Source organism: Bactrocera tryoni, chromosome 5 (assembly GCF_016617805.1).
Source record: "Bactrocera tryoni isolate S06 chromosome 5, CSIRO_BtryS06_freeze2, whole genome shotgun sequence".
Classification (NCBI taxonomy): domain Eukaryota; kingdom Metazoa; phylum Arthropoda; class Insecta; order Diptera; family Tephritidae; genus Bactrocera; species Bactrocera tryoni.
The window spans coordinates 11,354,192-11,378,279 of NC_052503.1; the positions used below are offsets into that span (position 1 = coordinate 11,354,192).

A 24,088-nucleotide genomic window follows, 5' to 3' on the forward strand; every position below is an offset into this window, starting at 1 on the left:
GCGGTGCCACATGAATTGTGCAATTTTTTTTCTCTACTCCTAAGGAGTCTTCTATACCAGCTTTGTAGTTAAATTTATTGCTTTTAGCACTTTTCAACATAACCATTATATGGAGAGTGGGCGTGGTTATTATTTGATTTTACCCATTCACCACCCATGCATGAAACTGAAATCTAATCATCGTTAATTTATCATCGTTCGTTTTGATACAACGACTATACCGCTAATTCACACATGAGAACAAAGATTTTGAAACAATTTACATTTTTTTTCATATTATTAATCCATAACCGTTTTATTATATGCAAAGGTGTCTGTACAAAACTTAAGCAGAAATGCCAGTGTTGCTCTTAATCCAGTCCAAGTAGCTGGTCACACGGGTGAAAGCAGCTGGGTATCCCTTAGCGCAGCCGGCGGCAGCACCGAATGAAGTCAAACCGATCTGTACGCCCGAAGAGGTGTCCACCAACGGGCCACCAGAGTCACCATTGCAAGTGGAAACTCCACCGGTGGTCGAAATGCAAATGTTAGATGAAGTCACAATCGAAGTTCCATAAACACTGGAGCAGACAGTGTTGGCAACCACTGGCACGTAAGCGTATTGCAAGTTAGTTGTCACACTAGTAGCTGAATCGCTGATTTTTCCCCAACCGGAGGCAACAGCTGTTGCACCAACATAGTTAGAGTAGGAGCTAGAGATAGCGGGCAAGCTGACGGGTTGTACTCTGCTGGAGTAGGAAACGGATGAGATTTTGATGAGCGAAATATCGTTCTTCAGAGTGTTGGAGTTCCAGCCTGAGTGGATGATAATGTTGCTGCTGCTTACAGTAACTGTAATTTCGGCCGATGTACGAACGGTTGCACCCAAGTAGACGGTCACGGATTGAACACTACAAAGAAATTAGAAATAAATATTTAAAAGGTACAAAAACAAAGAAATGTTTTATCTAACCCGTCAGTGCAGTGAGCAGCGGTAAGGACCCATTGGCTGCCAATCAAAGAACCACCACACCAGGCGGATGAGAGTGCGCTCAATTTCAATGAAAGTCCTACTTGATACGGGAACTGACCGGCGGAAGCGGTTTGACCATTGGTAATACGTCCTTCTAGGTTATCAGCCAACACTGGTACTTCCACTTGGCGTTGGAAGAGTACTGGTGAAGCGTAGGCAGAAGCCAAGAGCAAAGTGAAAACTACTAGGAACTTCATGTTGTGACTCTGAAGAGTTACTGATAATTTCACAGTTACTGGTTCCCTTTTTATATGAATATTGAAGGCCGGTTATAAATTCGGAGTAAGTTAGGGTTTTAGTTGGTGTGATGTCTTGCGTACATACTCCCTATAAATTATAGCAATAAACCTATTGACTTATAAATCTCTGATTAAATGGAAATATTCAAGAAGCTATTGTACCTATCATAACATAGCAAACTATGCGAAATACTCACCATTATAATCAATGAAAACTGAAAAGCACTGATTGACGTAGGCGATTATCGGATGTCGAAACTAAATTATTTATAAAAGGTTACTGACGATAGATCTGTTTATTTCTTCAAATGTTTGTATTAGTTCTCGGAAATAATAGGTGGGCGTAATCGAACCACTGCCACGCCTAAAAAATGCCGTTTAAGGAGAACCTATAAAGTGCCATAACTGAGCAATAAATTAAGATATAGGACTGTAATTTCGCGCGTGCGCAAACATTTTGAAAAAGTAGGCATGGCCCTTTTCTCTAAAGGGTTAAATCTATATATCTTCAAAATCCCTCACGCCAACTCAACAAAACTTGCTGAGAAGACCGACTTGCTTCTTGATACAATGTGAAAATGGGTAAAATCAGATAATACAGGGTTTGTTCGGAAAGTAATAGGATACAATTCTTTAAAAACTTTCAAAATAGGCTCCTTCTGCGTCGTTGGCGTCATTTTAGGTATTCTCCGGAATAGTCTTGAGAGCCGAGGTGCATGCTGCTTGGATCCCCTTTGTCGTCTCAAAATGCTCGGAAGATTGGCTCTTTGTCTCAGAATCATACTCAAAGATCCATGACCCATTACCAGTGATTACGTTATGTTCAAGTGCTCCGGCACAATGTCATGAACCACAGATTTTGATAAATTTAACATCTGGGCAATTAAGCGAATACTTAGTTAACAGTCTGAGTTCGAAACTTTGCGCACACGATTCACATTGTCGGTGTTTGTCGAAGTCGCAGGTCTCCCAGCACAGTCTCCATCAGCGACCTCTTCCCGGCCCTGCTTGATCATATCAAACGGTTCTACACGACCACTCTTTCTCTGATCATAAATACATTAGTTGTAGCTTGGGCGTGGTACGATGGGAGCGCAGAACTTATAGGATCTTCAGGAATACCAATTAGGACATATATTGCAGGAAGCTTCGATCAGCTTTTCCAATTGCGACTGACAAGGACTCGATCCTATCCATGAGTGCGGTTGATGAGCTCTTTGAGGTTTTGCTCTGTTTGTAAAACTACTCTTGAAGTACTTGCGCCCAGAAAACTCAGAAAGGCATAGGGAAACCTCTTTCGTGGACAGTGTAGCTAACGGATACCTTCGAGCAGAAGGTTTTCCAATAACCCACGTCTAATGACGTTTGGCGGTTTTATAAGGCGGGAATGCCTACATACAAGTCCGAGTAAAAGAAAACTAGGAAAGCCTCGTGGATAGCCTTCTGCGGAAGTGTAAAGGGCTTTCACGAGTCTTTACGCTTTAAGCGCATTCTGAACTGTAAAGTTCTACTCCACAGGGGTATCTGAGAAATGCGGATAGTGGTTGGACCGCGAGGTGCGAGGAGTCGTTGAAACTAATCCTCAATGCTTTCTTTCCGTTGAACCATTTCGCTGAAGAAATGCCACTAGCGGAGTTTCGAGCTTATCTGAACACATTCAAAGATTTCAAGACCCCGGTCCCTGATGGTATCATACCGGAGCAACTGCAGTGGACGGTTAAGTTATTATGCAGCTGGCTGGCCCCCATCCACGCGAACTGTGTTAGATTAGGCCAAGTCCGAAGGCCCACGGACTAGTTAAGGTTACATTTATACCAAAGACCGGAAAGGGCTCTCAAGTCAGTGCCTAGGACTTCAGCTCATTATCCTATCCTCGTTTTTTATTAAATTATTTGACAGACTAAAAAACATTACTACATTAGGAATAGAATATCGAGAGATAAACTGTTAAGTGCCCAGCATGTCTACACCAAAGGCAGGTCGGTCGACACACTCTCACGATGTAGTGTCATGGCTGGAAGGAGCCCTTACGTAGAAGGAATTTGCTGTAGGCATCTTTGTCCAGTACTAAGACGTTCCGGAAAGTAAAAAGTGGAATCTCGCAGAGTGGTGCTCCTTCCCCACTCTTTTGGTTTTTTTGTGGTTATTGACCTTCTCATAGAACTTGAAGAACGTTGCTGTCGGGTTATAGACTACGCTGACGATGTTATTCTTTTCGTTAAAGTAAAGTTCCTAAATGCCGTCTATGCGGTAACCGAAGGAGATCGTTAGGACGAAGCTGCGCACTACTGCAACGTTGTTCAGATAGAAGTGGCTGCTAGCATGGTAACACGAGACGTAGGCCTACGAATTACAGCTCCTTTCAGGGGGTGATCATTCACTTCGACAGCTGCGCGCTAATATTAGCTCTGAGCTCGCTAACTTTGCGCTTAAAACAAGTCAAAGAATGTCTGTTCTCATTAGAAGTAGCATCAAGCTACTTTATTATCAAACTGGTTCGGATGTCTGGTCACAGTGGAATCGCTGACAACTGCAACGGCGATGAGCTTGTCTGATGGGCCCCTTACTGCGCTCACATCTGAATAGGACCGAGTTGGGTCTCCGTTGGGGTACTGCATTCCTGTACTCGCGTGCGCGTTCGTTTAGCATATGCTGGTCGAAGATCAGCTCTTGTGCGACTACAAGATATCTTTGGCCTAAAGTAGAATATAGGAGATCTACTGAACTACTTGCCTCGAGAAAAGTTCATTTCGGCGCAAACGTAGGAGTTCTTACTGGATACTGTCCAATAGGCATCCATGCGGTAAGGCTGATAATCTTGGCTAATGAATATGAAAGAAATTGGTTAGATGCGGTTTTCCTCATATACCCATTACATTAAATTTAGCATATTTAGTTCAGTTTAAATTACATATAACTATTCTATTTCATGAAGGATTTGAATTTAATAGAATAATCTAGGACATGAAGGAAAAGATAGTAGTGGAACTAAGAGAGCCTACGACCTACTTATATTATAAGTTATAAGATTCACAAAATTCACTTTTTCTTCGAATAATGGATTTTTTAATATACCTGAATTTATGCCTGAAAAATAAGCTTTAAACATTGAACATTTCGAGAGTTTCTAATCTTCTGTTCATCCGATCTAAGCCATCCTTTACTTGTGTAGTATAGCTAAGCCGCAACACTAATCATGTGGAAGAAATGCTTATTATATACACCAACCGGTAACCTTATTTAATTTCATTGAGTATCATGGGATAAAAAAACACATGGGATTTAATTCTTCAACTGTATTTAATGCATAACCAAATCGATTCGATACAAAACTTAAGCAGAAATGCCAGTGTTGCTCTTAATCCAGTCCAAGTAGCTGGTCACACGGGTGAAGGCAGCTGGGTATCCCTTAGCGCAGCCGGCGGCAGCACCGAATGAAGTCAAACCGATCTGTACACCTGAAGAGGTGTCGACCAATGGGCCGCCAGAGTCCCCATTGCAAGTGGAAACTCCACCGGTGGTCGAAATGCAAATGTTAGATGAAGTCACAATCGAAGTTCCATAAACACTGGAGCAGACAGTGTTGGCAACCACTGGCACGTAAGCGTATTGCAAGTTAGTTGTCACACTAGTAGCTGAATCGCTGATTTTTCCCCAACCGGAGGCAACAGCTGTTGCACCAACATAGTTAGAGTAAGAGCTAGAGATGGCGGGCAAGCTGACGGGTTGTACTCTGCTGGAGTAGGAAACAGCTGAGATTTTGATGAGCGAAATATCGTTCTTCAGAGTGTTGGAGTTCCAGCCTGAGTGGATGATAATGTTGCTACTGCTTACGGTAACTGTAATTTCGGCCGATGTACGAACGGTTGCACCCAAGTAGACAGTCACGGATTGAACACTACAAAGAAATTAGAAATAAATAAAAGAACAAAAACAAAGAAATATTTTTAACCAACCCGTCAGTGCAGTGAGCAGCGGTAAGGACCCATTGGCTGCCAATCAAAGAACCACCACACCAGGCAGATGAGAGTGCGCTCAATTTCAACGAAAGTCCTACTTGATACGGGAACTGACCGGCGGAAGCGGTTTGACCATTGGTAATACGTCCTTCTAGGTAATCAGCCAAGACTGGTACTTCCAATTGGCGTTGGAAGAGTACTGGTGAAGCGTAGGCAGAAGCCAAGAGCAAAGTGAAAACTACTAGGAACTTCATGTTGTGACTCTGAAGAGTTACTGATAATTTCACAGTAAATATTCCCCTTTTTATAGGAGTTCTGGAAGACGTTGAAATCTGAATAATTTAGGAGCTTTAAGTGAGACAATTAATTCTGATTATTTATTTCGAGTTAAGGAGTGTGCGTTAGAGGCGCGTGTGTACGAATTTAAATATGCACCTTATAAATTATGGCCATAAACCCATTGACTTATCAATTTTTGTTTATAGTCAAATATTGGAGAACTTATTGTACTTATCATAACATAGTAAACTAACTAAAAAAGTTATGTTTATGTTATCGCCATGTCTTAATTTAAACTGCCTGTCTAGGCATTATTGTCGTCTGCAAGTCTCAAGTCACTGCATGACGTATGCTATACCATAAATCTTTTAGAGGTAAGCCAATATTTATAGATAAGTTTTTAATATATTTGAATGTTATTAATTGTTTTTTGTATGTATGTGGTATACGTGCCTACTCGACACTCTGAAGAGGTTGACATTGCGGAGGAGAGAAATTTGCCAATTCCAACGCCTTTATAATAATAACAGGGATTCCGAGTAGATGTAGCTTTTTCCATATCCTTTTTTTGACAGATATCGCGTGAGCCGTGTTAAACTGTCATGTTATTTTTGTTCAGTATGGTTAGGCATTTCATCGTAGAAAGACCTACGCCTGAACAACGTTTACGAGCGTGTTTCGCTCAACTTTTGGTCTGCATAATCGGCTAAGCGTACTATGCGCAACACCATCACCCATCTTAACACCCAGCAATCATTATTGGATAACATTCGACCGATTAAGACACGTCTTGCACGCAGTGAAGAAAATATAGCAGCCATAGCTGAGAGTGTACATGAGGACCGTGAAGAGTCGATTCGGCGCCGTTCGCAGCAACTCGGACTGATATATGGAAAGACTTGGCACATTTTACTTCGAGATCTTAAATTAAAAGCGCATAAAAGTCAGTTTGTGCAAGAACTGCAGCTGCTCGATCTTCCCAAGCGACATCGCTTCGATATATTGCCTATCGAGAAATTCCATGAAGATCCAAAGTTCTCGAACGAAATTTTGTTCTGCGATGAAGCCCATTTCTGGCTCAATGGGGATGTAAACAAGAACAATTGGCGCATTTGGGATAAAGAGCAACCTGAAGAGATTCAAGAGCTGCCATTTCATTCAAAAAAAACGGGAAAAAAACAAAGGGGTGGTTTGTGGGGCGGTGGAATCATCGGTCCATATTTCTTCAAAAATGATGCCGGTGAGAACGTAACCGTAAATGGCGACCGTTATCGTGCCATGATAACCGACTATTTGATGCCTGAAATTGAAACTCGTGATTTCTGCGACATTTGGTTTCAACAAGATGGCACCACTTCCCTAGCGAAGCATCAATCAATGGATTTATTTAGAGAACACTTAGTGGGCAGATAATTTCACATTTTGGATCGGTTGATTTGCCACCAAGATTGTGTGATATCACACCGTTTGACTCTTTCTTGTGGTGAAAGGTCAAAAAAGTCTTGCGCTATTTTTATTGAATTTTTGTTTTTTATTGAAATTGAAATGAATTTTTGATGACTCATGCCCAGCTCTTGACCGATGGTACAATTCAGCGATTTTATCTCAATTTTAGACGACAGGCCTTCCGGAGTGTGGCGCATCTTCGACCACCTCTACACCAGAACGAAAACGTTGAAACCATCGTTGTGCGGTGGAAATGGAAACTGTCCATAAAACTGTACAAATTTTATTGGCGGCTTGAGATGAATTTTTCCCTTTATCGTAATAGTACTGTAAAATATGCCGTATTTTCTCTTTATTTTGCTCCATGTTTGCGACGCTATAACTCACGAACGACTTAAAAGAAACGACAATCAATCAAACACGTGTTAGCGCGTCCAAAAAGGTATAGCATGACCCGATGCGACGAATAAAACTAGAACTACGCGCTTTCAGCGCCAACTAGCGAAAATACCGCAAGACTTTTTTGACAATCCATTATATGCGGACAATCCCGCTTCGGTGCAAGCCTTGGAGCAAAACATCGTGGGGGTCATTCGCCAGTTATCAGTCGAAATGCTCGAATGAGTCTTCGAAACTCAACGAATGATTGATCAGAGACGTAGCCGTGGCCAAAATTTAAAAGAGATAATTTTCAAAAAAATATTAACAAATAATGTTTTTTGGAATGATATTAAATATTCCCCAATATATTTTAAGTTTCTGTGTTTTTTCTTTAAAAAAATGGGTAACTTCGAAATGGGTCACTCTTTATAACGTCGGTAACCAAACAAAGATATGGTGTAATACACAGAGATCAATTGGGCTACAAAATTCGAATTTTGCATTCTTGAAGGTCACAGAATCGAAAGAGATATGGACATAAGATATACTGAACCAGACAAATTTCAATAAATCAGATTAGACACTTCCAAGTTTGGAGTTTAATAGTCACTTTGAGGCGCACCATGTACATATCAGCCATCTCGTGCCTCCCGTGGTATAAAACCCACATACAAACTTATATATATTCTACTCTCTTTCATTTAATTCTGATGAGCTGCGTACTTTATGAACAAAATACTTACGGGGTCTGAACATATAAAATGGACAAATCATTACAATAATTCCTCGTTTAGGAGAAGTAGTCTGCATGAAACCACTTCCAAATGTTTTTGAACCTACACTGATATGATAGATAGATAGATTTTTGGCCGGAATTGGATGATATGGACTTGCACAGTAGATGGACGGCGCCACAAGCCACATAGCGAATGTCACAATCGATTTATTGAAAACCAAGTTTGTTAAACGTCTTATCTCACGAAATGGCCCAGTCAACTGGCCGCCTCGGTCGTGCGATTTGACGGCGTTAGACTATTTCCTTAGGGGCTAAGTCAAGTCCATGGCCTACGCCAACAAGCCAGCGACGATTAATGAACTTCGTACGAATATCGAACGTGAAATTACAGCAGTATCGGCCGATTTGTGCTTAAAAATTGTCGAAAATTGGGTTCAGCGTCTGGACTTCTGCTAGCGCGCCCGTGGTGGTCAAACAAAAAAAATCGAGTTTAATTCATTGATTGTACTTTGACAGGAAAAAGGAATTTCACTTATATCCCAAACCGTTTTTTGTAGTGTTCTTATTGACAAACCCATTACATATTTTGGGAAAAATCTTTGCACAAATTGTGCCTTTAAGGTATGTCATCTCAACTCTTAAAACTATAACAAGGATGTAAATTCGAATAAAAGCTGTTTTAATATAAAATTTTAAAATACCTGAAAATATGACTCTGGCTTTGAAATACAAAACAAATGTTAATCATGTGGACGAAATGCCTATTATATATACCAGGTTACTTATTTAGTTTCGTACATTATGATCGGATAAAAAAACACATGGGATTTAATTCTTCAACTGTATTTAATGCATATCCAAAACGATTCGATACAAAACTTAAGCAGAAATGCCAGTGTTGCTCTTAATCCAGTCCAAGTAGCTGGTCACACGGGTGAAGGCAGCTGGGTATCCCTTAGCGCAGCCGGCGGCAGCACCGAATGAAGTCAAACCGATCTGTACGCCCGAAGAGGTGTCGACCAATGGGCCACCAGAGTCACCATTGCAAGTGGAAACACCACCGGTGGTCGAAATGCAAATGTTAGTTGAAGTCACAATCGAAGTTCCATAAACATTGGAGCAGACAGTGTTGGCAACCACTGGCACGTAAGCGTATTGCAGATTAGTTGTCACACCAGTAGCTGAATCGCTGATTTTTCCCCAACCGGAGGCAACAGCTGTTGCACCAACATAGTTAGAGTAGGAGCTAGAGATGGCGGGCAAGCTGACGGGTTGTACTCTGCTGGAGTAGGAAACAGCTGAGATTTTGATCAAAGAAATATCGTTCTTCAAAGTGTTGGAGTTCCAGCCTGAGTGGATGATAATGTTGCTGCTGCTTACAGTAACTGTAATTTCGGCCGATGTACGAACGGTAGCACCCAAGTAGACAGTCACGGATTGAACACTACAAAGAAATTAGAAATAAATAAAAGAACAAAAACAAAGAAATTTTTCTAACTAACCCATCAGTGCAGTGAGCAGCGGTAAGGACCCATTGGCTGCCAATCAAAGAACCACCACACCAGGCAGATGAGAGTGCGCTCAATTTCAATGAAAGTCCAACTTGATACGGGAACTGACCGGCGGAAGCGGTTTGACCATTGGTAATACGTCCTTCTAGGTTATCAGCCAACACTGGTACTTCCACTTGGCGTTGGAAGAGTACTGGTGAAGCGTAGGCAGAAGCCAAGAGCAAAGTGAAAACTACTAGGAACTTCATGTTGTGACTCTGAAGAGTTACTGATAATTTCACAGTTACTGGTTCCCTTTTTATATGAATATTGGACGGTTATAAATTCGGAATAAGCTAGGGCTTTAGTTGGTGGGAAGTTTTGCGTACATACTCCCTATAAATTATAGCAATAAACCTATTGCCTTATAAATCTCTGATTAAATGGAAATATTCAAGAAGCTATTGTTCCTTTCATAACATAGCAAAAATTTGCGAAATATTCGGCATTATTATCAATGAAAACTGGAAATCACGTAACATAAATCACTTATAAAAGGTTCGACTGTTTATTTTATTATTATTTCTTATATCGGTCAATGTGATTAACCAGACTTTCTCCAATACATGTTCTTTTGTGGTTTTCCTCCCCCAGATATGAGATCGATTTTGGATATATTTGTACGAAAAGTGCATAAAACAATCAATTGTTTTTTTCGATTAGCTCTCTTTTATATTTTAAATAATAAATATATTTATTTATGTCAGTGGTATTTAGAAAAAAAGAATACATGGAAGAAAACAGACAAAAACATTTCGTAGACTGATATTTCAGTAAAACTCGTGTTTTAATTTTGACTAGTTGACTATCTTTGTTTAAGGATCAGCAGTAATCAAAGTCAAAGTTTAATGCAGCAAGCCACCAATATAACCTCTGTAGTGATTTACGACTTTCAACCTGACTTTAAACATTGACGTTTCCCACGTCAACTCAATATAATAATTTAGCCATATCGGTTAGGTTAATTTCACATATATCACACTTGAATATGATTGAAATGTAATTTTAGTAAGTAAAAGTAAATTTTAGTTGTAAAATATATCTGGACACTCGAAAACAAGGCCAGAAACGAAGCGGAATTGTCCGCATATACTTAAGGTCTTACGTATCCCCACAGGAATGCTTCAATTTCTGGCATGAAGTAGTCGGATGATTCCACTGGCCGACAAAGTACACCAAACCGTTGTTGTATGAAATGGCACCATTTTAATCTCTTCAGGTTGTTCTTCGTCCCAAATGCGGCAATTTTACTTGTTTACATACCCACTGAGCCAAAAAACGCTCAACAAAAAAATCGCTGAAGAAAAAAAAAACACTGAACAAAAAAATCACTGAACAAAATTTTGCTCGGAAACCTCTGATCATTTGGGATTTTTCAAAAATCCATAGAGAGAAGTGATGTCGCTTGGGAAGGTCTAGCAAAAGCTGTACTTTGTACGCTTTCAATTTAAGATATTGAAAAAAAATTCCTCAAGTCGTTCCATACCTCAGTTCGAGTTGCTGCGAACACTCTCAACTACGGCTGGTACATTTTCTTCATTGCGTGGTGGACGTGGTCTATTCGGTCGAATATTATTCAATAAATAATACCGGGCGTCAAGATGGGCTATGGTGTAGTGAATAGTACGCTCAGAAGAGGCCGATTATGTTGGCCATAAGTGGAGCGAAGCGCGCGAAACACATTCTTTACAGAACGTGAATTTTCGTAATAGAGCTGAACCATTTATAAACGTTGTTCAGGCGTAAGTCCTTCCATGATGAAATTCCAAACAATACTGAACAAAAATAACATAATAGCTTGAGACGACTCAGGCGTAATCTGTTAAAAAGAAGGCTATTGAAAAAGTTCTTCTACTTGGATGATCAGTTAGTTTGGTCTAATTAGGGTTGTTATAACAGCTATCTATTTATTCCACCAATTAAACTAATATAGAAAAAAGGTAGAAAAGATCGAGGAAGTGCAATTCAAAGCAATATTTGATATTTACATTTCCTTTCCTTACGCGTTAAATTCTAACACAAGCCCTGCCAGCTATAAGCGGTTCAGACTTGCAGACATCTGCGTTTGATTAAAAATAAGATTATAATCATTGCAGAGAGTATAAATTTTTCGCGAACAGTTTTATGAATAAGCATAGTCTAATCGACTAGGTCATAAAATTTTTTAATAAATTCTGCCATATGCATACAACATAATCTCCTTAGAATACTTCAATTACTTAGTTATATAAATACTTTTAGCCAAACTATCAATAATTGATCGAACAATTCGAACTCAAATCCATTGACTTATCAACACAGTGCACATATTTATATATATTTGTATTATACATATTTATATTCATTCATAGACATATAAATACTTGAAGTCAATACACAACAATGATACAGGTTATTTCACAACGATATGTCATAAATGAAACGGACTGTCAAATTTTCATCTTTCATATATCCTTTATTCAGGGACTTTGAATGTAAAATAATGAGATTTCTGAGACCTTCTTGGGGTGATTAAATTAAGGCAATATTTGTGAACATACATGTGTACGTATTAAACGGCCTACCGATAATTTTCTAGAAAGTAGAATTACATATGCATAGGCTTATATTTAGATTGTTTTGCTAAGTTCTAAGATTTTACAATGCCTCTTTGGTTCTTCTATAACTGAAAGCAAGGGTCTATTGCTATGTTTTATTTTTGTAAAGTTTCTCTTCTTCAGATCTTCATATTATACGAAAGGATGAAAAGTTTTCTGTTTCGGTGATCAATTGAGAGATTATGGATTGCTTTGAGGGGTGTATTTATGTCTGAATTTAAAATTCAAAAAGCGTAATAAAAATAACTCTCCGTATACCCGGCATTTCAAGATAAAGGTGTGATAGGTTAGACTGCGTTCACACACGGACTCTTTGGCCGCTCTTTATCAGCAAATTTACCTTTTTGATTTCACCCATTGCTTCCACACAAGCGACATGAGTCAGTTCGACATTTTTCTGTATTCTCTTTCATATCTGAACTTCTGGTGTCCTTCAAGTAAGCAAGGCAAAAAAATACCTTTGATTAGCTAATTTTTATCCTTCTTCATTCTCTTCGATAATCTTTATGTATAAAAATTTTTAAATATAAAAAGTACGTATCACGTTGTTTGTCCGCGATAGACTCCTAAACTACTGAACCGCTTTTAGTAAAATTTAGCACACTGTGTCCACTTCGAACTAACTTAGAAGATAGGTTATATCTATTAAGCGGACATCTCCATTAACCATGGATATTATTGATGCTGATTAAGTATAATCTATTAAACGAACAACTCTATTGACTGGACAGAAAAGCTGGTAACCGGACATTGAGAAAGCAGCCTTAAATTTGTTTTTTTCCAATTAAATTTATTTGAGCATATTCAAAATGAAATCTCAATCCCTTGGACTCTTATACCGACAAAAGCATTTTCGCCTTTATTCGTAAATAAAATTCTCACTGTATTGAACAGTGTATAATCTGAATAATAGTATAAAATCTATACCGCAACAACGCGTGGCCGGATCTCCTAGTATTTCTGTATATTACAAAAAATAGATGCCAAAATTCAATTTCCGAACATATTTCAAATATGAAAAGGAAAGTCGAATTCCGTGTCAACGAACTTTAGTGTGAAAGAACACAAAGCATGCCACTCGAACACGAGCGACATGGCCCCTTCTTCTTTCTTCGACGTCCCCTCGCCAACAAAAAACCGGTTTGAGCGTCAAAAGAGTCCGTGTGTGAACAGGCTCTCCGTAAAAAAGGGTTGTTTTCGAATAACCTAAGTTTCAGGGTGAGTAATACGCGAGCGTATATGTACAACCGTCAGGAACGCTTGAATTTTATCTCACCCCAATTATTGAATGGTAGATCATATCGTAAATGGAAGTTTGGCTAACTGTTAATTGATAAGTTAAAAAAAAATCGTGCTGATTGAAAAAACGTCAAGTCACCGAAAATCATTATTTACACTTTGTTGTTATACTCTTCAGTTTGATTAATTAAGAGACCATTTTGCTGGAGCAGTAATTGTGATTTCTCCGATTTAAATGTTTTTTTTTCATTGAGTAACAAAATTCTTGAGAAAAAAATGCCTTAAAATAATTAAACTTTAGTTGTTTATATCTTTTAAATGGTTCTGCTTACGAGCAAATTGTCCGAGAGTTTTTTATAGAACATTCAGTTTCCTACATATTCTATGAAACGAGATATTTTTTCAAGTAGTTGGAAGCGAGATTTGAAATTTTCTTTCAGATAGTAAGAAACTATAAGTCGGAGGACTTTATGGTTACAATTAAGAGCTCATACTTGGAGAGACCTTTTTAGAGAAGGATTTTGTTCTGATTCACCCTAGTGTGGGCTCCACTTCAAAAAATCAGCACATGTTTTTACTGAAGGTGATAAGCAGATCATTGATATAAAATCATGCGTCTGTTTCGATTACACATAAAAACAATGTCGATTACTTCGTGAAAGCTAACTGACTAGTCTTTGGTGGTGTACTATAAACGCTTGGTTAAAAGTTTGTGAAGAATGAATTCTAGGGATAGCCAATCTAATCAATTCTTCACCTCTTCATTTGAGTTAACATTCGTAGCATCGCTTAGCATGGCACATACGAGATAGTGCCACGATTATCAATTGGTGAATCTCTGAAATTTAATTTCATTATAGCTCCACTTGAGGTAATTGGACGATATGATAGCAGCGAAATAACTGCCTGAAACTTTTCGGCATATATAAAGTCCAATGCTAGAGTGGAGAAAACATTATTCGTATTACGGTCATTTCGGCAATATGAAGTTCTTCATCGCTTTTGCTTTATGCATCGCGGCAGCGTCCGCCTACACTGTCGGCAGCCCAGTTTTAGCTGCCACCGATGGTATTAATGGTCGCATTACCAACGGTGAACGTGCCGCTGCGGGTCAATTTCCCTACCAGGTTGGACTTTCATTGAAAAAGAGTATTTTCTCTTCGTCCTGGTGCGGTGGTTCTTTGATCTCATCTGAATGGGTATTGACAGCTGCTCACTGCACTGACGGGTAAGACATATGATATCCAGCGTTTCTGGCAGAAGAACTGAATGACAGTCGCGCATGGTTTCGTATCCAGTCCGTTTAGAATAATACCCAGCATAATTTGTAGAATCATTTATGTTGTTATTTTAAAAAATAATTTAAATTTCACTAAATTCTTGTTTTATATTCATTGTAGTATTGCCGAAATTACTGTTTACTTGGGCGCCACTGTACGCACATCCCCTGAAGTTAAATACACCGTTTCCAAAGACAATGTCATCATTCACTCTGGCTGGAATTCGAAGAAGATCGTAAATGATATCTCACTCATCCGCATACCAGCCACTTCTTTCACCAGCAAAATCAGCGCGGTCAAACTACCAAGCATCGCCAGCACCTACTCATCGTACAGTGGTGATCGCGTTGTTGCCTCCGGTTGGGGCCTTACTTCCGACTCCGCCAGCTCTGTCTCTAGCAATTTGATGTATGCCACCTTAGAAATTGTTTCTAACACAGTTTGCTCTAGAATCTACGGCACTTCATCAGTGAAGGCTTCAAATGTTTGCGTTAGTACACCAAATGGTGTTTCGACCTGCAGTGGTGATTCTGGTGGCCCATTGGTTTTGGAATCGTCCAAGATTCAAGTTGGTTTAACTTCGTATGGTGCTGCTGATGGCTGCGAATTGGGTTACCCAGCTGCGTTCACCCGCATTACCAGCTACTTGGATTGGATCAAGGAGCACTCTGGCGTCGAACACTAAAGTATTAATATGCTTGTATTTTTGTTGTGTATTATAAGTGGTTATATTAAAGTTGATTAACTAAATTTGCTTTTTCGATGGTAAATATGTGTTCTCACTAAGCTATAGGTACAAGTTTATAGCTGAAAGTTATTGCTAAATTTTTCGATAGAGATCAGAAGGTTTCAATCGCTCATGTCAGGATTAAACTTGCGTTGTTTGCTAATACTGCATTTTTTCTGAATCCTCATTTTTTCAAAAATTTCGCACCCCTTAAGGGGTTACATGGGCGTACGGGTTTCAAAAATGGATTTTTTTTATTTTATTATTAAATTCTACAATAATCCTTTAATATTGTCCTAAATTTTGAAGTTGATCCGAGTAACAGTTCGGAGATACAGTCTTGATAACTTGTGCGCTCGAGGGTAGCTACGCTTACAGTGTTTTTAAAGTCGGTTGGCAGGATTCCTCGAGAACTTCTCCACCGATCTTCATAAAATCTTACACAGGTACATACAATTCTTAAAGACTTGGACGAAGGATTTTTTCCATTAAAAGTTCTAAGTTAAAGTTTTAACTAAAACACATATTTTTTCATTTTAGATGATCCTGTAAGGAGTTATCTTGCCAACGCGGACGCATCTTTTTTCTGTCCGACTTTAAAATATTATTTTCGAAAAATTTCCGAATATCTTTGTTAATAGTGTATGCTTGTAACAATAAAAAATTCGAATAAAATATTTCATTTTTTATATGAGAAAAAAATTGTTGAAAAAAGGCTGTCTTTTACCCCAGGAAAAGCCTGTAACCCCTTAAATTGTTAGAAATACTTTAGTTCAAAGTTTCGCTTGATTTATCTCAACAATAATCATAAAATAGAAAGTAACATAGATATATACTCACCTATCTTCACAGCAAATCAATGGATCTATTTAAATTGCGTTATTAATATCAGTTTTTGGAGCCTACTTTTAGGCTTATATGATAGAAAAAGAGGGTTGATATTGATAACGTGGCCAATGGATACTTAAATTTATTTATAAAAAATTCATTAATTAAGTTAATACATTTTTGCGCTGAAAAGGGTATAATAATTTTGCGACGTTTGTAACAGCTGGAAGGGAGCACATAAATAGACGCCCGGTGCGACGAGCTGAGTTGATTTAGCCGTGTCCTGCTGTCCTGCTGTCCGTCTGTATGACTGAATACGCTAACTAGTCCCTCAGGTTTTGAGATATCAGAGAACTTAGTTTTCAATAAATCGATTGTGACATTCACTGTATTGTTTATGGCGCCGTCCTGTTGGAACCACATATTGTCCAAGTCCATATCATCCAATTCGGGCCAAAAATATTCGGTTAATACTAAGGGGTACCGATTCCCGTTCACAGTAACGTGTTGGTCTTGATCATGACGGAAGAATCACGACGATGAAAATCTGGATCATTTTCAAGTTGTTGCTCAGCCCAATTCACGGACACTGACTCCGAATCTCATTAGTAAATTTTAAGGAAAAATATGGCGTTGATTGCTGTCCCTATTAGTCTACTTTTGTGGCGTCCCTATTAAACGACCCGTTACTATTACCCAACATAATCAAGTGTAAACAATTTGGGCTTAAATTAGCTTAGCCTAGCGAACTGGGGGTACTTACTCCATTACATCAAACCAAAGCTATAAAATGTTGTTATAAATCAACAAAAACCAAAGTGTCGCACTAAAAACTTTAGCGCTAATGATGGTTTATTATTATAACCTGAAAGCAACTCTTCTTAACTGTGTTTTTTTTTTTTTGTTTTATCTATAAATTACGATTTAATCGGCGTGCGCTTTAAGACGTGACAGTGAAAATATGATAAAATGCTATCGGTTGGGTTAAAAGTGATTAGATTATAAACGCCGTAAGTGAAATTAATAAATTTTATTTTAATAAATTGAAATCAAGGTCAACAAATGTAAGGTTGCAAGAAAAAATAACTAAACTCGCATCAACCATCTGCTGTGTGACGTCATATTTCCGTTGAGACAAATAGTATTATTAGGATATAATGCTTTAAAATTTTCGTATTGACATCCGAAAGATAGTGGAGGTTATTATAATTCTTCATGAGTCGACTCAACACATTTTGGTAAATGTTTTTGAGTGAAGCGAGTCAATGCTAGACTCATACCAATAGACCTTAAACCTTTGCAAAAGCGACGTCGAGTAGAGTTTGTAAAAGATATGCTTGACAAGGTAACTGAGAACCCTGCTATCTCGTCAATGGCCTTCTATAAGGTCAAAATTATATATTATGTTATTCTTGCTTAAACCAAAAGCATATCAACTATAAAAAATTGATTTATTAAAGCGCAAGTCAAATAAAACTGATATGTTACACGGAAGGCCCTAAAACACCTTAGTTGACATATGCTTCCTGGTCTGCTATATAAACTGCAAATTTTCGAAATCTTCTTACAGTTCTTTTTTTTTGTCATTCAGGCAGCACAATGAAATCCATAATTTGTTTAGCACTCACTTTGGCTGTTGCCTCAGCTTTTGATCCTCGCGCAGAAGAAATCTTTGAGCACGCGCGTTACGTACCTGTGGTGAGTGAGGAGATTGATGGACGCATTACAAATGGAAAAAATTCATCCACGAATCAATTTCCTTACCAAGTCGGTCTGCTGTTGAAAACCGATAATGGTACGAAATGGTGTGGTGGTTCGTTGATTGGTCAAAACTGGGTTCTTTCTGCTGCTCATTGCATTGAGACGTAAGCGCTTATTAAAAACATCGTTATCAGTTTCCACTCTTTAATTAAATGCAAAATTTTTTCTTAACAGTGTCACCTCCGTAAAGGTTTGTCTTGGTGCCACTGTGCGTACTAGTCCAACTATTATATACAATGTCAGCAGGAGTGACATCATTGTCCATCCCAGCTGGGATAAAAAAACCACTCAAAATGATATTTCACTCATTCGCATTCCGAGCGTTAACTACACGGCCGCGATTCAGCCTGTTGCCCTTCCGAAAATTGCTTCATCATACCCAACTTATGATGGTGAAAGCGTTATCGCCTCCGGCTGGGGTCGTACCTCTGACACTTCGAACAGCCCTGCTTCCATATTGCAATATGCTAACATGACCGTTATCTCCAATGCCGTGTGTAAGGAGTCCTATAACGGTATTTCAGCAAACAACATTTGTACTGCCACAACCGGTGGTATCTCCACATGCAACGGTGACTCTGGCGGCCCATTGGTGTTGGCATCCAGCAAAATACAAGTCGGCCTGACTTCATTCATCTCTGGTGCGGGTTGTTCTTTGGGTTACCCAGCAGCTTTTACGCGCCTTACCAGCTACTTGGAATGGATTCTACAAGAAACCGGTATTTCTGCTTGAAAATTGACGCAAACTGCATATATTGTTTTACTATTTAAATAAAATATAAGTTGGAAAAAAGTTAAAGGTAATCAAAAAATTTGTTTAAATTTGTGAGTATTCTAATCTTAACTATACCAGCGTCAGTAAGGTCATATAGTAAAGAGCTGTGGATTGACATGTATTTGACTTATGAATAAGAAGCTCATTTGTAAGTTTTATTTGTTTCGCCATAGAACAAACTTTCAATCTCTTCAAATTTGATTTTATGCTCCACTCCATAGAAATCTTGCCCTCGTTGATGACTATAAAACTTTAGTCAGAAGTTTGATATCCTTACAACTCAGTATTTTTACAACTCCTATTACAACACATTATTTCTAATAGTTGACTTATGTATGGCTATCGTTATATTGTAAAAATATAAATTATTTTTAGACTTTTCGGGTTGAATTCTTTTGTTGACTAAGTTTTGTTCTTAAAACTTAAAATAATGCAAAATTTTCAGCTACTTTTTCTCTTATAAAACAGACCAGTTAGTAGCGGATTTTATGTTGTAAACTGTTTCAAAGGATTTGCTGTTCATACACACTCAATTTAGATTTCACACTCAATTTCAAACTCAATTTCAAACTCAATTTAGATGTCAGCTGACAGCAAAGGTTCGTTTTTTAAATAATCGCAAATCTTTTTAGAATTAATGTACTTTTCAAAAGAATAAAATGATAATTCCAACTGACCTTAGACAGAAAAAGTTTGATAAGTTAGATAAGCTTGTTATAGTCATGATAATTGGAAGTCACAAATCGAAAATAAACGAACCAAAAGTTTTCTAACCTTCAGCTGATAGCGTTGAATTTACATTTACAATTCTATTATATAATGTTTATAAGCAATAATTAAAACAAAAACATTTTCACTATCAAATCAATATTTTATTTCCGATTAATAAATTAACCGCCAAATTTATTGGCAATTACCCTCTAATTGACGATTAACTCATAGAGTTTCTTAGGATATAAAGGTATATATTGGTTTCCCATGAGTTATTTATTTTCTATCAAAGGAAAAGCATACCAATAAATTAAACATAATAAAATATGCCAATAAATTCCTACCGGATTGTTGATCGGTATTATCAGTGACGACATAATACCGCCGAGTGATAACCCAAGTGTTCGAGGAAATGTGGAGTAAGAAACTATAATATATAACAAGTTACTGATATGTTTGGTAAAGTACCGTTAAAATTTATGAATTCAGAAGATATATGTATGTATATTACTAGGTCAAGTTGGTTTGATATTGACAACTAGGTACTGCCTAGTATGGTGGTTCATAGATTGGATATACGCGTAAATTGTCATTTTAATTAATACATACCAAATATGTTATATGTGTATGTATCTATACTTCGACAGCGTAAGTTTCGGCTGGTCGCTCTTCCCTTCATTGTACTTCAAATATGAATTAGAAGCGATGGTATGGCTTCTGTACGGGGCCGTATCGCTGAACATTGAAACGCTGTTTCTTGTAAATTGCAATTAGTATGTCACATTATGATCAATATGTCAAACACAAAGTTTTGGAGTACCTTTAGCATTATTTCGTCAGCTAATATTATTATTTCCTGGAGTGGTGAGTCCGGGAGTTCTTTGGTGCTGGAATCCAACGAAGTTCAAAAATATCTACCCTCGTTAACTATGTATTATTACCTATTACTTGAGTTCAATCAAACAATAAACTGGCGATTCTGCTTAAGGTTTATGTAAATATAAATCTAAAATAAATAATTTAAAATTTGTAAAAATGTGCAAAAACTGCTCAGTTTCTTTTTACCTTCGTCAAATGTTTGGCCGATGTTGACATAAAATATAGCGACCAACAAGCTTTGCGGCGACCTGGAATGGCTATAAATTGAGAGAACTCGTTTCGAGACAAAATTTCCATTGGAGTTATGCCACTGCATAACTAAGATTAAAAATTTCTTTTCTCAAATATCACGGCAGTTAGATCTATGCGGTCGGTTGTATCGAGAGTATACTACTATAAACAGAAAATAGTAAGACCTTGTTCGTAATTTTAAAATTCTTAATTTATTCTTCGAGTTTTCGAGAGAAAGGTTCTGTGAAAGCTTTATGGTCCTTTGCTCGTTGGCCACGGCGAATATCGCATTCGATGAAATGATGAGCTGTATGAGATATTCGATGACATTGACATTGTTCAGTGAATTAAAAGACAACGGATATGCTGGCTAGGTCATGAAGTACTCTACTCCGTTAGAAAGACCAGGTGGAGAAGGACCTGGCTTCGCTTGGAACCTCCAATTGGCGCCATTTTGCGAAAAGAAGAAACGACTGGCGCGCTATTGTTAACTCGGCTATAACCGCGTAAGCGGTTTCTACGCCAGTAAAGAAGAAGAAGAATTTATTCTTCGAAGTCTATGTCGTCCCCTCAAAGAAATTCTCTTTGGCCTCAATACACTTATTTCAATCCTCGAAATAGCTGTTAAAGTCAACTTTTGGAATTAGCCAGGAGTCTCACGGACCTCAATCTGGTGAATACTGCAGCGCGATATTGGTTGAAAATTTGGCAAAAAAGACTCACGAAGAATCAATGCACTATGTGACGGTGCATTATCGTGGTGCAAAAAGGAAGGTATGTCGGTGCATATTTGCGGCCTCTTTTTACGAATAGCATCGCGGAAACGACGCATAAGACTCAATAATGTTTCTTTTTGACAGTTTGGCCGATCGTTCGGAATTCGGAGTGCACCGCACTTTAATAATCGAAGAAAACTGTCACTATAAGCTTTCTTATCTGATTTGATATGGTTTTTTCAGCTCCAGCTCACCTTGCTTGGGGCATAGACTTCATAGAACTCAACACTATTTATGACAAGTGTAAATGAGAAGTTAAGTCCTCTGTGAGCTATCAAGTCGCTGTTGATTGGTGTGGTAAGTATTGGACAGTTCTAAATCTAACTCATTCTCGGAGTTGGTTCTTCCATCAAAATAAACAGAATATTTGCTTTCTATAAAGTAATTAATAAAGTATGTGCTCTTTCTCAGCGCCTTTATTACTTTAGAATCTTTATTATAAAATGAGTTACAGTTAAAAAATTAAAAAATAAAAATTTCGCACAACTTTTCGCATACATATGTATAGTAATTTAAACAAAAGTCATCTATGTACATATATTTTCAAACATACATATATAAATAACATAAAAGTTGATCAACAATTTTGAAATCAATTCTAGTTTTATATATGTATAGTATATTATATACATATATAGTATTTAATATTGCAACTAGAAGCAAGTGTTTACAATTTTCTTAACATCGGCATAGATGTGGATATGTATGCATATAAAGATACATATATATAGTATATGTACATATATATAAAGTATATATGACAAATATCACAAAAGGTTGCATTCGGTTTTAGATTTTTGTAGAGATTCAATTTATTTACAAATATTAATTGAATAAACTTAATATTTATAGCAAATTATTACATAAAACTTTATATATAATGTGTATATACATACTTGCACGCTATTACATAAAGCTATAAAATTAAATAAAATACAACATTTATTAACTAAACATAATGAATTATATTTTGCGGAGCTAATAATTGAAAGAACCGTTTGTTGCTTTTGATTTTTATGATTTCTATGCCTAAAACACCGTTATATCGCCAGCGTTAAGGAATGCATAGAGCGTGTCTCGTAAAAGCTAATTATATATTTATAGATGTATTTGATCTCCGTTATATGCTATTCGAGTGAAATAGTTATACATATATAGGGTATAGTTTGGCCTAATAGTAATAGTAATAATAAGATTATTAATAATAATTACTATTTTTATTATTCATATTATTGTTGTTATTATTACCGAAAACAATTTTAGTTCTAGAAATTTAGCTATGAAGCATATCATACTTGAATTATTAAAAATTAGCTAACAACTTTGAATTCAATATTTACAAACGCATAAATAAGAGCAGCTGTCTCTCTAATACGCCTTCTGACAAACACCTTTCGCCCTACACATAAACCTCCTTCGTGCCTTTCGCCGGCTCGGGTGTGCGCTTCGCCAAAGTAGAGGGCGCCGAAGCGCCACTGGCACCCACACTCTCTGTTCTACCCTCTACAGAAGCGTCACGAGGCGCCGTTGTCGGTCCATCCGTGACACTACTGCCGATGGGTTGCCCAGTCGAACGCACCGATGCATTTCGCTCTAGTATGTATGAGTCTTGCAGATTTAGATTCAAGTTGGCATTAAAACTATTGTTGCGTGAAATATTGTCAACGCCATTCAGTGGCTTTATAGTGAGTATGGCGTTGTTTGTGGTGGCGACCAAACCACCACCGCCATTGCCACCAGTTAGGTTATGTGGCACATCCACATTTTCATTGCCGCTGAAGTCGTTGATGGAGCGCATCGATGGCGAGCGTTGTATGGACAGTGAGACGGGAATTGTTGTGATGAGATCGCTGGCGTCGAAACCACTGGCGGTGGTGGTGATGGTCGGCATTTGTGTGGCACCGATGGGTACGATATTCAGTGTGCCAGCGGGCAATGAGTCCGTCGCGCTGGTGCTCATTGTGAAGGGGAAAGAGAGTGTCGTAATATTTGTGGTGACGGGCGCTGTGGCTGTATAAAGAGATAGAAAATACACATAAGTTTTCATTACAGAGAGAGAAATGAGTTATTAACTCCAAATAACAATTTTCTGTTACTCACGCGAGGCAACGCCAAAGTTCATGTCCTTCAAGTTGGCTGGTAGCACAGCTTGCGCCAATGCCGTTGTTGTCGGATGTCCTGGAATCAAAGTATTATTGGAAGATGAGCTATCCATCTCTTTAATGGGCGATAATAGAAGTGTGCCCAAAACAGGTCCATCCTGATTGTTGGTGCTCGTGTAGGGATACATGGAGGTTTGAGTGCTCAACTGTGGTGTCATAATGACGGTTTTCGTGCCTATGGGTGCATTCAAATTTTGAATTGGTGCTGCAACAAAATGAGTCAAATCAATACCAAAAAAAACTTACCATTCAAGTCTTTTTCGCCCAACTCTTTGGAAGCGTCAGGCGTGGGTATGCGTGGTCGTGTCTTGGGTACATTGACATTGAGACCATTCAGCTTTGAGTCTGTTTAGTGTTGGTATATTCGTTTATGTGTGTGTATGAGTGTGTGTTATTATCGGAGAAAAAGTGTAGATTAAAAATTAGAAAGTTATGTAAAAGCTTCTCGATAAAAAAATAAGAATTAAAAGAGGAAGCGTTAGTCAAAATAATTTCCAAAGTACTTAATGGTTAGTTTGAA

General features: G+C 38.0%; 6 protein-coding genes across 12 annotated transcripts in view; 2 read left to right on the forward strand and 4 right to left on the reverse strand.

The window, feature by feature from the left end:
* Window positions 1-247: 247 nt before the first annotated feature.
* On the reverse strand, window positions 248-5,489 carry LOC120777887 (serine protease 1-like). Of its 2 annotated transcripts, XM_040109450.1 has the most exons (3): window positions 5,208-5,489; window positions 4,584-5,149; window positions 248-324 (listed from the first exon to the last, which is right to left on the reverse strand). In XM_040109450.1, exons 1-2 carry the CDS (start codon window positions 5,462-5,464, stop codon window positions 4,585-4,587), a joined length of 822 nt encoding a protein of 273 aa, XP_039965384.1. In that variant the 5' UTR covers window positions 5,465-5,489; the 3' UTR covers window positions 248-324; window position 4,584. The 2 variants fall into 2 exon arrangements, with proteins under 2 accessions (XP_039965384.1, XP_039965383.1); XM_040109449.1 differs by lacking the exon at window positions 248-324 and having other exon boundaries at window positions 4,533-5,149.
* Window positions 259-1,242, reverse strand: LOC120777888 (serine protease 1-like). The gene is made up of 2 exons (XM_040109451.1): window positions 953-1,242; window positions 259-890 (listed from the first exon to the last, which is right to left on the reverse strand). The coding sequence occupies exons 1-2, from the start codon at window positions 1,207-1,209 to the stop codon at window positions 326-328; spliced, it is 822 nt and encodes a 273-aa protein (XP_039965385.1). The 5' UTR covers window positions 1,210-1,242; the 3' UTR covers window positions 259-325.
* Window positions 5,490-8,879: 3,390 nt separating the features above from the next.
* LOC120778697 (serine protease 1-like) lies at window positions 8,880-9,844 on the reverse strand. Its single transcript, XM_040110651.1, has 2 exons — window positions 9,555-9,844; window positions 8,880-9,496 (listed from the first exon to the last, which is right to left on the reverse strand). Exons 1-2 carry the CDS (start codon window positions 9,809-9,811, stop codon window positions 8,932-8,934), a joined length of 822 nt encoding a protein of 273 aa, XP_039966585.1. The 5' UTR covers window positions 9,812-9,844; the 3' UTR covers window positions 8,880-8,931.
* Window positions 9,845-14,421: 4,577 nt separating this feature from the next.
* LOC120777830 (serine protease 1-like) lies at window positions 14,422-15,403 on the forward strand. The gene is made up of 2 exons (XM_040109368.1): window positions 14,422-14,666; window positions 14,839-15,403. Exons 1-2 carry the CDS (start codon window positions 14,422-14,424, stop codon window positions 15,401-15,403), a joined length of 810 nt encoding a protein of 269 aa, XP_039965302.1.
* Window positions 15,404-17,872: 2,469 nt separating this feature from the next.
* On the forward strand, window positions 17,873-18,767 carry LOC120778027 (serine protease 1-like). Its single transcript, XM_040109700.1, has 2 exons — window positions 17,873-18,138; window positions 18,209-18,767. The coding sequence occupies exons 1-2, from the start codon at window positions 17,873-17,875 to the stop codon at window positions 18,765-18,767; spliced, it is 825 nt and encodes a 274-aa protein (XP_039965634.1).
* Window positions 18,768-22,038: 3,271 nt separating this feature from the next.
* Window positions 22,039-24,088, reverse strand: part of LOC120777787 (bestrophin-2) — a 44,580-nt gene continuing 42,530 nt past the window's right edge. For 2 of the 6 annotated variants that reach the window (XM_040109310.1, XM_040109309.1), the window contains exons 10-12: window positions 23,815-23,913; window positions 23,507-23,743; window positions 22,039-23,416 (exon numbers count right to left, since the gene is read on the reverse strand). In XM_040109310.1, coding sequence (XP_039965244.1) covers window positions 22,806-23,416; window positions 23,507-23,743; window positions 23,815-23,913 — 947 coding nt within the window. In that variant the 3' untranslated portion in view covers window positions 22,039-22,805. Of the gene's footprint in view, window positions 23,417-23,506; window positions 23,774-23,814; window positions 23,914-24,088 lie in introns of all 6 variants that reach the window. The other 4 variants (XM_040109312.1, XM_040109308.1, XM_040109313.1 and 1 more) reach the window with 4 other exon arrangements.